The sequence below is a fragment of the Glycine max genome, chromosome 18 (assembly GCF_000004515.6).
Source record: "Glycine max cultivar Williams 82 chromosome 18, Glycine_max_v4.0, whole genome shotgun sequence".
Taxonomy (NCBI): domain Eukaryota; kingdom Viridiplantae; phylum Streptophyta; class Magnoliopsida; order Fabales; family Fabaceae; genus Glycine; species Glycine max.
Window position 1 is genome coordinate 22236217 of NC_038254.2, and position 14210 is coordinate 22250426.

Sequence of the window (14210 nt, forward strand, 5' to 3'; positions counted from 1 at the left end):
AAGACAACGCAGATGGGTGTGTGAAAGGCCAACGACGGCATGACGGAAGCAGCAGAAGCTGTCGCTGGCAACGGTGAATGTCGCAACGCCTTGTCCAACGACGATGAGGGTCGCATGCAAAACCCACAAATTGCTGCGATTCTTCGCTATTTGCCCCGCTAATAGCGTCGCGACAGCCACTAGAACCAGGCGCTCCACAACGAGTGTCTTTGGAGCAGTAAGGGGCCGCTCTGCAACCGGACGATCGCAGCACTATCGTGCACGATTGACTACTATGGTGATACCAAATATCAGACAATGAAATTATAAGTACAGTGTAACAAAGAAACATACCAATGTCATCAGAAATTGGTTGGATGGACATATTTGCAAGGTCATTATGTAAAGCCTCCACCTCTTTATTAGTTAAGAATGGTGGTGACTCCTCCAATATCCTATTAAAATGATCATCTAATGCTTAAAAATTAATTGGGTCATAATTTTGATGCCTTAGACAATTCCTAATTTTATCAAATTGATCATAAGTAGACATTAGAAAATCCAAGCACAAAAAATATACAATCAAAAAAGAAAATATTATTTTTATTACAAAAAAAAAGAATGAATATAATAATACCTTTGTTGCAACCTCAAGTTGTAACGAACATAAATAATATCATTAAGCTTTTGATGCTCTAACCTATTTCTTTTATTTGAATGAATATGCTCAAATATACTCCAATTTCGTTCACAACTTGAAGCACTACAAATTTGACTTAGAACACGAATAGCCAACTTTTACAAATTTGATGCACTACATCCATAAGATTCCCACCATTCATCTAAAATATTACATATGATAAAATAAATCAATATGTCATCAGTCAACTAAAATAAAGATTAAGAATCACAAAAAAAAAGTTATCAACATACCTGGCATCACCGTATTCCGTTCATGTGTAGCAACTAGTCTCCCAAAATCTAACTCGGCATTTTTAAATATTCTCATTTCACTTGTCAAATTAGACTACAAATCAAGTTCTCCATGAGCACACCTTTCAATGACATCCAAAAGGCCAGATGTTGTGGACATATGCTATGCAAATTCTTCATTGAATTGACAAGCTGGATTTAACCAATAATCGGCAACATGTATACTTGTACAAAGTTAAAATCCCAATGCCTATCCAAGATATTCAAGTCAGGCTCTGCCTTCTTATTTTTCTAAAACCTCATGATCATCTCCTCTTTGGCTTTATACATAGCTTGGCAAAAACAATCCATGGCAGGTTTATCTTTGCCGTCAACAATATATAAAACACAAACCAATGACTCCATGAGCTTCACAATATCAACACATTTTTTCCAAAACCTGGAGTCTAAGATCTGTTCCGCAAATTTTTTTGCCCTAGATTCTTTGGCATAAGCTGAGCTTGTCCAATCTCTAGATGTTACCATGGCTCTTAGTGCATCTTTATGAGCCAATATATTTTGCAAGACAATGAAATTAGTGGCAGACAGAGTTGGAGCTGGACGAAGTATATCTCTTCCACCTGTATATTTTTTCATCAAGTATAATGAATAACAATGATTGTAAATATACTTGGTAATTTTTGAAGCAAGTGTCACAATCTCACTTACTTCCTCTAATTTCCCTATGTCATCCAACATCAAATTAATGCACTGTGTAGCACATGGAGACCAATATAACTTAGAAAAGTCAACTTCCAATAATCTACCAGCAACAACATAATTTTCAGCACTATTTGTCACTATGTGAACAACATTCTCAGGCCCAACTAATAACACCTTCTCCCTAAAAAGCTTATGCAACATTTCAGCAGATTTGGAAACATGAGAAGCATCTACATACCTTAAGAAAACAGTTCCTTTAGGACAATAAACTAGAAAATTAATGAAAGTTCTCCTACAACAATCAGTCCACCCATCAGCCATAAGAGTGCATCCAATTTGCTTCCAAACAATTCGATAACCATCAACAAGCTTCCTCACATCATCAACCCATTTATTTAACAAATAACCACAAACTCTATGAAAATTTGGAGCTTCATAACTTGGACCCATGCTACTAATAGTATCAATCATAGGTTGATAATATGCTTAATTAATTGCATTAAATGGCACAGAAGCATCAATCATCCACTTTGCAATGGCAAGGCCACACTTTTCTATGACTTCCTTACTTTGCAACACACCCTTTAAGGTAGGTTGAGCTCTAGGGGTTGTTGTAGGCATGAAATACTGACCTAAGCGATTGATGTTCTTCCCCTTTTGAGGTTGATTGACATTACATACTCTTATTGGCTCTTGCACTTCATCCACAATTATTCTCATTCGATCTTTACCAAATTGACCACTATACACATATTCTTCTCGGACTTTACTTCTCTTGGTGTTACGTTCATCAAGATTTTGCTTCATTTAAAATCGAACATCTGCAGGCACATTCTTACATTGTTCACATTACCCTTTTTCTCCAGCCAAGTGATTCTTGAACCTATTAATGCCACCTCCCCTAAAAATTGTATTACAATAGAGATACAATAGAATAGTTTTTTTCATTCTCCTCAGCAACTTTAGAATGTCCCCAAGCTAGATCACTTTTCACTCTAATGTGTCTGAGTTTGAGATGAATTTTGAGTGAACGTTTCTTGTGATGATGGGGCTGTGGTAGATGACATCTCCAAGTTCAACTGCAAAATTAAAAAGCAAAGAAAAGATGAGAAATAATTAATAACTACTAACTTAACTCCTAATTAATAATTAGGTGTGAAAGCTCAATTAAAAGAGTGTCTACTTATTACTAATGAGCATGGTTAAATATTAGAATTTTGAAATGGAACCATCAATACACCCAGTGGAATTCCTACATCATGATTAAATATTTGGAATGGAATCAATACTACCAGTGGAAGTCCTACGTCATAATTAAATATTTGAAATGGAACCAATACTATGCTAGGATTAAATATTTGAACATTCCTAAATTGCAAACAGTGGATTATTTAAGATTGTAATGATGTAGAATTTAAGAATGTAATTGATAGATAATATTAACTTACTAACAATAGTGAAATCGCTAAATAGATAACCCCTAGCATTATTAATTTATTAGCCAATGCAAAACTTTATCTTCATCCAATCAAGTATAATAAAAGCAATAGCAGTTAAAATTAAGTTGAATGATAACAATTACATTTAAGTAGAATAGTCGAATAGCACTGCCATATGTCATTTAGTTCACAAACACCAAATCACGTGTAAGACTGTCTTCTCTTAAAAAATCAAGATTAAAGTGGAAATATAGCAAGCAAAGTAACAACAGTAGCCAGTAGTATCTATTACAACTCACAAGCATCAGTTGCAGTATTTATCAAGATTGAACAAGAAATAGAAAAAGAATCAAAACCATCACCACACTACTAAAAAACGTGCTTTTTACGTCGCTGATTCGACGACGATTGTTGGCAATCGTCGTAAAATGTGAGGCGGTGACATATTCGTAATTAAGAAGGAGACAACCACATCGTTTCTCGGCATGTCAAATTGTAATTATGTGATTAACATACAAAGACGATCTTGTGGTTAGACCCGTCTTTGTATCATTAGTGGTTACATGTGCCTAACACGTGACTGTCGCAACTACTATACAAAGACGGTCTTGTCGTGAGACTGTCTTTGTATCGTTAGTGGTTTCACGTGGCGGCCACGTGATTTTACCCTTTAAAATAAAAAGATGGTCTTATCCGCAGACTCGTCGTTGTATCATTACTGGTTTCAAGGTGCAGTGACACGTCATTTTCATCATTAGCATACAAAGGCGGTCTTGTGGGAAGACCCGTCTTTGTATCGTTGGTGGTTTCACGTGGCGGACACGTGATTTTCCCATATAAAATACAAAGATGGTCTTATCCTGAGACCCGTCTTTGTATGTTTACTGGTCACACGTGGCGAACACCTAATGTTCCACTTTATTGCCACGTTCTTGACTGAGACCCGTCTTTGTATCCTAAATTGTTTCACATGGCGGGCACGTGATTTTTCCTTTCTAACTCTTTGGTGCTTACGAGCTCGAGCAGGTAGCACAGCTACATAGCATATCGTCTCCGACAAAGATAGTGCCATTGAAATCCCACTTGGTCCGAGCTCCGGCGTTGCTTCTTATTCCGTCTGTAGTCACCACCGACAAAGCTGAGGCCACATTTAGGTAATGTTCATTTCCATTGCTTATATTGCTTCATTCATTCATTCACATACTGTTCTCATCTCCGCCACACATTGTCATGAAGCTGAGCCCCATTAAAGGTAACGTTTATAACATTGTAGTTTTTTAATGTTTCTATGCACAGTTGAAAGCTTTTTGTTGTTGTCTTCTTTAATTTTTGTGCTTGTTACTTTGGTTATTGTTCGACAATATGATTTTAGGACCTAGGTCTAGTTTGAACACTTAATTGTTCTTCCTTTAGCTTGCCTCCATAAGGGTTGCCCGAGTGTGGAACAAGACACTGAGTCACACACACACACACACACAACCACATAGACACACTGATAGATGACAAGCAATTATAGGATTTGAGGCCTAGAACCTCCAGAACAGAGCAAGGAAAGGAAAGAGATTTTGTATTATTGTCTATGTATTCAATTACATCCCTCACAAATTTATAGATATTCTGATACAATGGTGGATGAAATGTCTTAACAGATTTTGGCAGCTAGTGCCTTGGAGGAAAGATAAATTGCAAAACGGATTGCTAATTGGAGACAATATCTAACAACCGTGATAATTGGGATATTCTGCTTCTAGAAATTCAGTGCTAGCTCATCCTTACTTCATTGTGTAGTCCTTCAGGTACTGAGGTTTGTACATTTCCCTTTTTTGAGCTTCTTCTTTCTTCCTTGTTTGGTTCTTTTTCATGCTCTATTTTTGCTACCTCTTCTGCAATACATAAACTAAAATATTAGTCATAATAACTGAGACATATTAAAACTCATAATGTATTAATCCAAGAGCTAATTTTAATACTATGCTAAAACTAATGTAATGTAATTAAATTTCCATTCACTGAAAGAGAAAGCAATCTTATATGGCAATATCATCCAACAAAAAGAATAAAAATAATCTTATACCATACAACTAGCCTCCTATTAATACACAACTAGACAATCAATTAAAAATTGAGTTCCTATTAGACACCAAATAGCTGGTTATAAAACTTATCTGGATTCTCTTCACGCTGATTATGAATGTCCAAAGCAACCTTTGCATCACAACCAATTCATAAAGCCAAATATTTGTTAGATCCAGAACTAATCAAAATGATGCAAGAGATGTGTGTTTGGGAAGCATAAAATAAGAGAAATAATTGTTTTTTAAAATAAATAAATAAAACCTCTTGAGAAATTGCTAAAAAAACCAAAAAATAGAGCTAATGTCAACTAAAACAAGCTAATCTAAACACACACAGTCATAGCTTCACAATTAGCAAATGGTACAATCTAACAAAATGCAAGTGGTATACAACTAATGTTTACAATTAAAGGCAGACAAAGAATAGGAACTTAATATAATTCAAGTAAATCTATGAGAGTAGAGACAAATTTGCTCTAGAATTGAATACCCAAATTCATATATGTTAATCCTCACTTCAACTATCCAACACAATGTGAGTAGAATCAGACTTGACAGGAAAAAATCAATATAGCCAGGCTTTCAATTTGCTTCAACCAAATTGACACTCAAACCAGAGTAGTAGACCATGCTCCAAACTCCTAAAGACATATTTCTCTCCATCCATAACCCACCCAACCCCCTTATCCAAAACACAAAGAAACTAGCTCCCTATCAAAGTGTAACAAGTTGACTTTCCAAATGCTTTAAGCCTACAAATTTTAATATAATTAACAGTAACAATGAGAGAGGTGTATTCACATACCAAGATAATTGTTCATTTTCACTTTGTTAGTTGCATTTGTTGCTTTCCTTGTGGATTACTAATTGTTACCTTTCAACTTAATATAATTGTGTGTGTGTGACTGCGTGTCCATGTGCACACATGTGGTTATGTGTATTTTGTTCCTTTGACTATATGTGTGTGTGATAAAGTAAAAAAGAGGGTTCTATAAGCCTGTAACCTTGAGAAGCAGCCGCAAGAGCTTGTAAAAGAATTTTGTTATCACCATTCAAACCCGCTAGTCCTCTCTTAATCAAACTTATTATTAAACATAAATAGTCTTCATGACTTAGTATAATCAGAAGTAAAACTAGATGTTTATTATAATCACCTATTTTAATTTCTTCAATTCATTTAGTTGCAATGAAAGTTATAATGATTGTAATCTGGATCTTCATGCATTGATCTGAACTTTAGTATCGATGTGGACTGAAGAGCATTATAAGGTTCAAGTCTGCTTATTAAACTTGCCTATTGTAGCATGGGTTTTCAGTGAAGACATCAAAATCACAAGAAACTTAATTGGAAATTAGGGAATTAAGCAAATCATGAAAAAATTGCTTTTGTAACCAGTTATGACTTTTGTGATGAATAGGTTTAAGTGCAATAGTGTAGTAGTTCCAACATGTATCGCTTATTGTCTTATGATAGTGTGCTCAATATCTCAGGTTTGTACAGAGGTGAGACCTGCCACAGACGAAGAACTTCCATCTCCATATATTGAAGAATTTCGGTGATTCTTTGAATTTTTTGTGATTGAAATATTTTATCTAATAATATGATGTTCCTTTACCAAAGTGAGCTTCACACTCTATTCAGGGGTTGAACATACTACTTCATGTTAACTTTCATTGACTTTATTTCTTTTTTCAAATAATTTTATCTCAAATACTTAAGTACTGTATTATTCCTCAACTTTTAACTGTCTAAAGTCGTTTACATTAGATTGAATGTGGAAATTTCTTCTTCAATGTTAATTCAAATCCTTTTAATTGTTGTTGTGTACTAGATTTGTGGTTTTGATGGAGATATTTTGATTGAGAATACATACTATATTTTTGTTAGGAAGCAGACTCATAACTTGAACATCCCACTTCTAAATGTTTCTTGTAATGTATAGTTTGCATAAACTAGGACTTAGTATAATAAAAAATAAAACATTCACAAAGGGATCATTATACTCCTCGAAGAAGAGATCTGAATCATCAGTGAAGTGAAGGTGTGAAACCTTAACTTCCTTTAAACCAACTTGGATACCTTTATGAGCTCTCCACCACAGTTACAGAATTACAAATATAGAAAACATTCCCCTTCCCTAACTCCTTATTTTCTAATTTTCCTAAATCATAATATACTTTTGTTGTTATACATAATCATAGAAAAAGTAGCAGGAAATCCACCTTCTATACATTTAGCATCAAAATCTTTTCTATCAAGATCCTTTTCCAAGAACCCTACTCAAAGCCCAATTTCTTCTATTTGTTACATCTTCTGCTACCTGATTTGCAAATAGAGTGACATCTAGACTTTGTCTACCTACTCTAAAAGCATTCTGATTTTTTAATCTTTGGAAGAATTTGAGTCAAAATGATAACAGGAAAGGATGAAGAAAAATAAAAGGAAAACAAAGGCAAAGAGGCAATCTAGTGATCTGTGTACTCATTTATTTCCATGTGAAACTTTTTATGCATCAGCAAGAATAGCCTCTATTTGCAGGATATTTCTATCTCTATCTGCCTTCACTGTTCATTAGTTGAGAAAAAACTTCGGTAGCACTTATGTCTGAATAAACATTACCATTATCTCCCTCTCTTATTACGTTACTAGAAGGACTCCCAGGAATTATTGTAGTTGTCACATTCACTGTTTCCTGAGCATTGCTATCATCATATGGCTCTCCTTCTTGTTCACTTTCTTGGAGCTGAAGTGCATATTCCAAATTCCACAATACAGCACCCATTGTTGGCCTATCAACACCATATTTAGCCAGACGTTTTTCTGTTGTTTCACCAAACTTCTTCAAAGAGCTTTGCTTTATCTTCCCAACAAGATAGGGATCAATAATATGCTCCAGCATGCCCTTTTTCTGCCATTCAAGCGCCTATTCGGCTAAGTTCACCTATTCCCTATCAAGTTGTGGATCAATAGCAGGTCCGGCACAAAGAACCTCAAAAAGCACCACCCCAAATGAGTAAACATCTGACTTATCTGTAAGCTGCTGCCTTCGAAAATACTCCAGATCAAGATAACCAAAACTACCTTTCACACCAGTGCTCACATGGATTTCATTGAGACAAGGTCCAGATCTTGAAAGACCAAAATCTACAACCTTGGCCACATAGTTTTCATCGAGAAAAATATTGGTTGATTTGATGTCACAGTGGATGATTCCTTGCACGAAACCAGTGTGTAGATAGTGGAGACCTCTAGCTGCACCAATGCATATCTCAAGCCACTACTTCCAAGACAAAGGTGCTTGTCCTGCTGAGCCATATAGATGCTTTTTGAGTGGACCTTTTTCCATATACTCATAGACAAGTATCATTTCTGAGTTTTCTTCACAATATCCAACTAGTGAAACAAGATGGCGATGGAAAATTTTGGAAAAGATTGTTATTTCGGTTTGGAATTCTAGAAGCCCTTGTCTGGATCCAGGCATGCCTCTCTTGACTGCAACCTTCACGTTGTCTTTGAGCCCTTTGTAAACCATACCAAACCCACCAGACCCTATAATTAGACTTCTATCAAAATTGTTTGTTGCTGATTGTATATCGGCAAAAGGGATTGTCAAGCCAAAATAACCATAAGAACCAAGAGAGGCAAAAGTTGTCCCTTCAGACATTCTACTAAGTGAACTCCCTCCGAACACACATAAAAGCGTCCATTCTACACTTTCCATTGTTCTTTGCGTTTTCTTCTTCTTCCTGCATTTGAGAGAAAGCAGCAAAGCAGCTATAACAAAAAGCAAAACAACAATTCCTCCAACAACTGAACTCACCAACACCCACAACCTCTTCTTCCTAGGAACAACATGTGAGTCCACAACATTCACTAGCTTTAAGAAAAACCTCAACATCAACTTGGTTGTTGGACAACAGTCCTAGAGCAAAACCTCATGTCATAGCCCCAAATAAAACTGATGCCCAATAGATGCTTATCATTTGCTATTATAATTTGAACCTTCTAATTGTTTAACATTTTGTCCATTTGTTATAAATATTGGTTCTTTTATGATTGGTTGTAGGAAATTGTATTGCAAACAAGGAATTTTTGGCGATTTTGTGGTAATAACCTGTTGCTCTACTCCCTCCCATCATCGCATATCTAGGATTCTTACACGTATCTTTCCAGGTACGTATGTCATACTTATGGTCATAAGCTACTAAACAGTTATACCAATATGTAAGTTGTTAAATATTAATTTGTAGTGCATGCTGAGAGAGCCTTAGTTTCCCGTTCAAGATTCAAAAAAAGGATTAATACAGACAGTTTGGATTAATCACTTTATTGGATCTTGAATTGTCCGTTTGGATAGTTTGGGAGCATCTATTTTTTTTTACTTCATTCACAGTTACATGTTACATGCGTTTTGGTGAATTTGATTAAGTTTCGGTTGACTGCATATGGCTTTGTTCTCCAGGTGCATACTTGAACATGGTCAACCGAGATGACCTATTACATTTTGTGCACTTGGAGACCAATGCGAAATGCTGCCAAAATTTAACCAAATTTACTATATCATACTTAACTTGTACATAAGAATGAGTAAAAAAATAGAGTTCTTGAATGGGATAGGACCACACCTTTGAATGACAAAAAAAAGATATTGGCATGCATTGAGTATGACGTAGCTAGTATTATAGAACAACGACCATGGATCAAAGTTGGATTACAACACCTCGCATAAGCGAAGCGTATGAAAACAGGATTGAAGAGTTTTTGGCATTTGCCGAACTAAATGCACCAGCTTCAGATGCAAAGTATTTTTGCCCTTGTGTTAAATGTGTCAACGGGAGGCGTCAGTCCTTGAATGACATTAGATCGCATCTGATATGTGATGGGTTTAGTCCTACTTACACAAAATGGATATGACATGATGAATTGCATGCTCATACAACAACATCTCAACCTGAGCCGGTTCAGGTAGAAAGCAGAGATTGAATGGAAGACATGATACATGATCTAGGGCAAGAGGGCTTTCGGGATTTTCATGCACATATTTATGATGATTTCAAAATAGATGCGCAGAAGCCATTGTATGCTGGATGCAAAAGCTTCAGTAGGTTATCAGCTATGCTTGCTTTGGTTAACTTGAAGGCCAGATTTGGGTGGAGTGACAAAAGATTCACTAAGTTGGTTTTGTTATTGAAAAATATGCTTCCGGAAGATAACAACTTACCCAAGAGTTACTATGAGACAAAGAAGATATTATGTCCCATTGACATGGTGATGCAATCCTACCCCGCAAGGGCATTGGATAGAAGACTCCAAGAAGATTGAGCCAGAGATGCAAGAGAAGGCCATAGGGTTCTCATGAGCCTTAGGGTAGATTTCGAGCTCATGGGCTAAGTATGAGCCCACTTATCTTAGTACATATTAGATTAAGGTTTCATTATTTTTTGGCCTTGTATTTAGGGCTCCATAATGTAGGTAAGGTACCCTAGAAATGTAGGATTTTTCAATCCTTGTATTTTAGGGCACCTAGACTAGTTTTTGTATTAGGGGTAGTTTTGTAATTTCACATGCATTAAGTGAATATTTGATGTGTGTGTTGGAAAATAAATTTAATTGAATTGAGAGAAGCCCAATCCAATTAAATTTTAGAGGGGGAGGTGAGCATTTGCTTGCTACACCCCATTGCCACATCATATAGTCACACTTTGTGCATGTGCTTCATGCTTTACATGCCTCATGCCACCTAAGCATACTTAGTGGAGAATCTTGGACTTGATCTTGAATTTAGTAGGCTGAACCATAGCTAAAATTCACTAATCATAATTAGTGAAATTTTGGCTCCAAAGTTTGGCTCCACAAATTCAATTTCAAATTCAAGTGAAATTTGAATAGAAATTCAAATTTCCCTCCAATTTTGTGTGACACTTAGGCTATAAATAGAGGCCTTGTGTGTGCATTTTTTTCAACTTTGATCATTTTAATATTAAACTTCAGATTTCAGAGCTCATTTAGAGCGCAAAATTTCATGCTCTTCTCTCCCTCTCCCTTCATTCATCTCCTTCTTCCTTCAAGCTCTTATCCATGGCCTCCTATGGTGGTGAGCTTCTTCTAGACTCATCTTCTCCTTGAAGTGGCGTCTCCTCTGTGGCGTCCCTAAATTAATGACTGGTTTAATAGTAATAATTTAAATAACAAAAACCATGGTAATTTTTTTTTCTTCTTTTTCTTTTTCATTTCTTTCTCTTTTCACCATAACTAGGTTTAGAAGGAAAATCCTCACTATAAAGTCCTGAATGACCAGTTCACAACTCTATTCGGAGTCATTTCTTTCTTACCGCTCATAATTCTCTAAATTATTTTGCTCTTTCAAAGGAAGAATATACCAGTCATTACTTTAGGTCGTCACGTGAAAATAAAAGGATAAAATACAGTCGATAAACTCTTTTACAAATAAAGTTGCTAATGCTTTCTTTTCAAATAACAAGATTGAATCATAAATGCATTCGTCATTTAAAGCTGTCCAAAATATGGGAGTTTTACAAAATATATAGTGTCATCCAGAGCAAAGGTGTCCATAGTGGTGGCTTCAGCCACATGTATACAATCATCAAATTCCTATACATCAGGTCTACCCATACAAAAACAAAAGAGTAAACCTAACAGTCAGTCCTAGATACACCCACCCTCAAAAAGTATATAAACTAGTCCATGGAACTGTCCACTATGATGAAGAGCCTCCACTGATCGCCATCTCCCCCGGGCCACTATCCTCCGTAGAATCTGCCTCTGATGTCGACATGACTTCCTCGGGAGAATCCACCTCAAGAAGTGGATCCTCATCGCCCAATAGAAAGTCAAGAGCATCCATAGCAGGCTCAGGAGGTAGCTCCTCAAGATCCTCAAAATCGGCACCTCGTGTTGCCTTCGAGGGTCTCCCAAGCTCCCTCTAGGCACTCCATCTCTACTCGATCACGGATTAGCAGCGCCGCCATCACGATCTACAAGGAAGAAAAGAAAGGGGTAGACTCTTTCACAAGAATCTAACTGCGCTGCACACAATTTGTCTCATAACTACTGCATGCAAGAAAAAGGGGTATTTTAAGGCTTTCCATCTCTGGTAATCGATTACACAACCTTGGTAATCGATTACCAGAGGCTAAACTTGAATTACACAGCCTCAGGATATGAAATATGCAAAAATGCACTGTGTAATCGATTACACATGCCTGGTAATCGATTACCAGTGACCCATTCCTCTGTGTAATCGATTACACAGGCTGAAAATCGATTACCAGAGGCCTCCACAATGTTCCAATCCCCTTTCTAAGCCTGGTAATCGATTACACCCCCTTGGTAATCGATTACCAGAAGCCCTCATGGCTTCCTGACCTCGTTTTCAAGCCTGGTAATCGATTACACCCCGTGGTAATCGATTACCAGAGACCATCTTAGCCTCCTGTCTTCATTTTTAAGCCTTGTAATCGATTACCCACCCTTGGTAATCGATTTCCAGAGACCATATCTCACATATCAATCAAGTTTCACAGCTGGCCAGCCACCACAAGCCTCCTTGCTTTGTGGTCTTTGTTCCTTTTATCTGTTGACTGCCAGGAGCTCGCCTGATTAGGTACATCACAGGTTCTCACTGACCGACTATGCCCAGGTTGGGTCGGGATTGGTCAAGCTTGGTTTTGGGCAATAGCACCCCACCTGACGTCCCCAAGGTCTCCTGACCCCCGCGACATATCTCCAGGTACCACTCTGTGGTCAACAATAAAAGCAGGAAGTTTCACCCTTCAACACTTCCTCATCTCAAGCCTGTAGGATTATGGGGTACCCATCACATGTGGTACTAGGTGGCGGTCGGGCGATGGTGCACAACAAGTTTTCCACATCCACAAAGCGCGCATAAACCCACCATCCCCTGTTGCCCACCTCCAACTGAGCTCACGTACTCCCACGTAGCCCATATCCTCGTTTCTCTCAACACCGGGTCCCCATCAATCCTCCCAAGCTTCCACAACATCCAAGAAAAACAACATTCAAACAGCACAAGCTATCACAGCCAAGCAAAACAGAGCAAAGGCAGACAACTCTGCCAAAACACCAACCAAATCACAGCTTTTCTCACTTAAAGACCCCAGTAACAATTCCCTCGTTCCGGTTCATCAACCGTTGGATCGACTCGAAAATTTTACTGGAAGTCTCTAGTACTTAAGCCTACATTGTGACCGTTGGGATCTACTAGCAAACATCCAGAACTCATTCTGTACTACTCTTCCCACAGTCAACCACACACAAGCGTTTTTCTGCACATAGCCAAAATTCTGCTGCACCCATTTTGACAGCAAAATTCTGCATAAGTGCAGATTTCGAAAATCACACTTCCTCTCATCCAATCTTGCCCAAATCAATTCCTACAAGTCCCAAATCATGTATCAATCATGTCTAACCCAAAGTCAAGCTTCAAAACACATCAACACAGAATCTAGGTGTCCGAAACCCCTCAATTCAATGGGTTTTCTAGGTTTGAAAAGTGAAATTTAGAATGAGGTAAATTTGAAGCAAACTCTCACCTCACACCAGTCCATAACATCAATTTAGACTTGTTCAAACTGGATTTACACCTAAAATCTCACCGAATCAAAATTTGACTCTTCAACACCCAAATTTGCCCTAGAAATGGCTCTTGGTTCACTTTGGTCATTTGTTGTTCTCTCTAGCACAGTCCAAGCTTTCTCATAAGTCCTAAATGACATTTCAAGCTAGGATTAACTCACTTTAACCTCCATTTACCACAGAATTCAGACTTAACCTTCCAACTCTCAAAGCCTCACTCTTTTTCCACTCATAACATCACATTCTCACTTTCTAACCCTAAGTTAACTCTACCCTTCACCTCTAACAGTTTTCAATAAGAAATCTCAGCATATAAACATCACAAACATCATCACAAAAACCCTAAAACAAAATGGGTATGTCTAACTCATCCAAACATGGCAATTTCAACAAACTTTCAACAAGAGTCTTCACAAATAACCATCATGAAGCAGAAAACTAACAAAACTACCCATCATATCTCCC

At 37.2% G+C, this 14210-nt stretch overlaps 1 protein-coding gene and 1 pseudogene across 1 annotated transcript; both read right to left on the reverse strand.

The window, feature by feature from the left end:
* Positions 1–1203: 1203 nt before the first annotated feature.
* On the reverse strand, positions 1204–2064 carry LOC121173935 (uncharacterized). The gene has a single exon (XM_041011786.1). It carries the CDS (start codon positions 2062–2064, stop codon positions 1204–1206), a length of 861 nt encoding a protein of 286 aa, XP_040867720.1.
* A 5616-nt stretch (positions 2065–7680) lies between these two features.
* LOC100775582 (probable receptor-like protein kinase At5g24010) lies at positions 7681–9027 on the reverse strand (annotated as a pseudogene).
* Between the last annotated feature and the right edge of the window lie 5183 nt (positions 9028–14210).

Excerpts from the sequence above, each read along its gene's own strand:
- LOC121173935 (XM_041011786.1), bottom strand. The coding sequence starts at position 2,064 with ATGGGTCCAAGTTATGAAGCTCCAAATTTTCATAGAGTTTGTGGTTAT.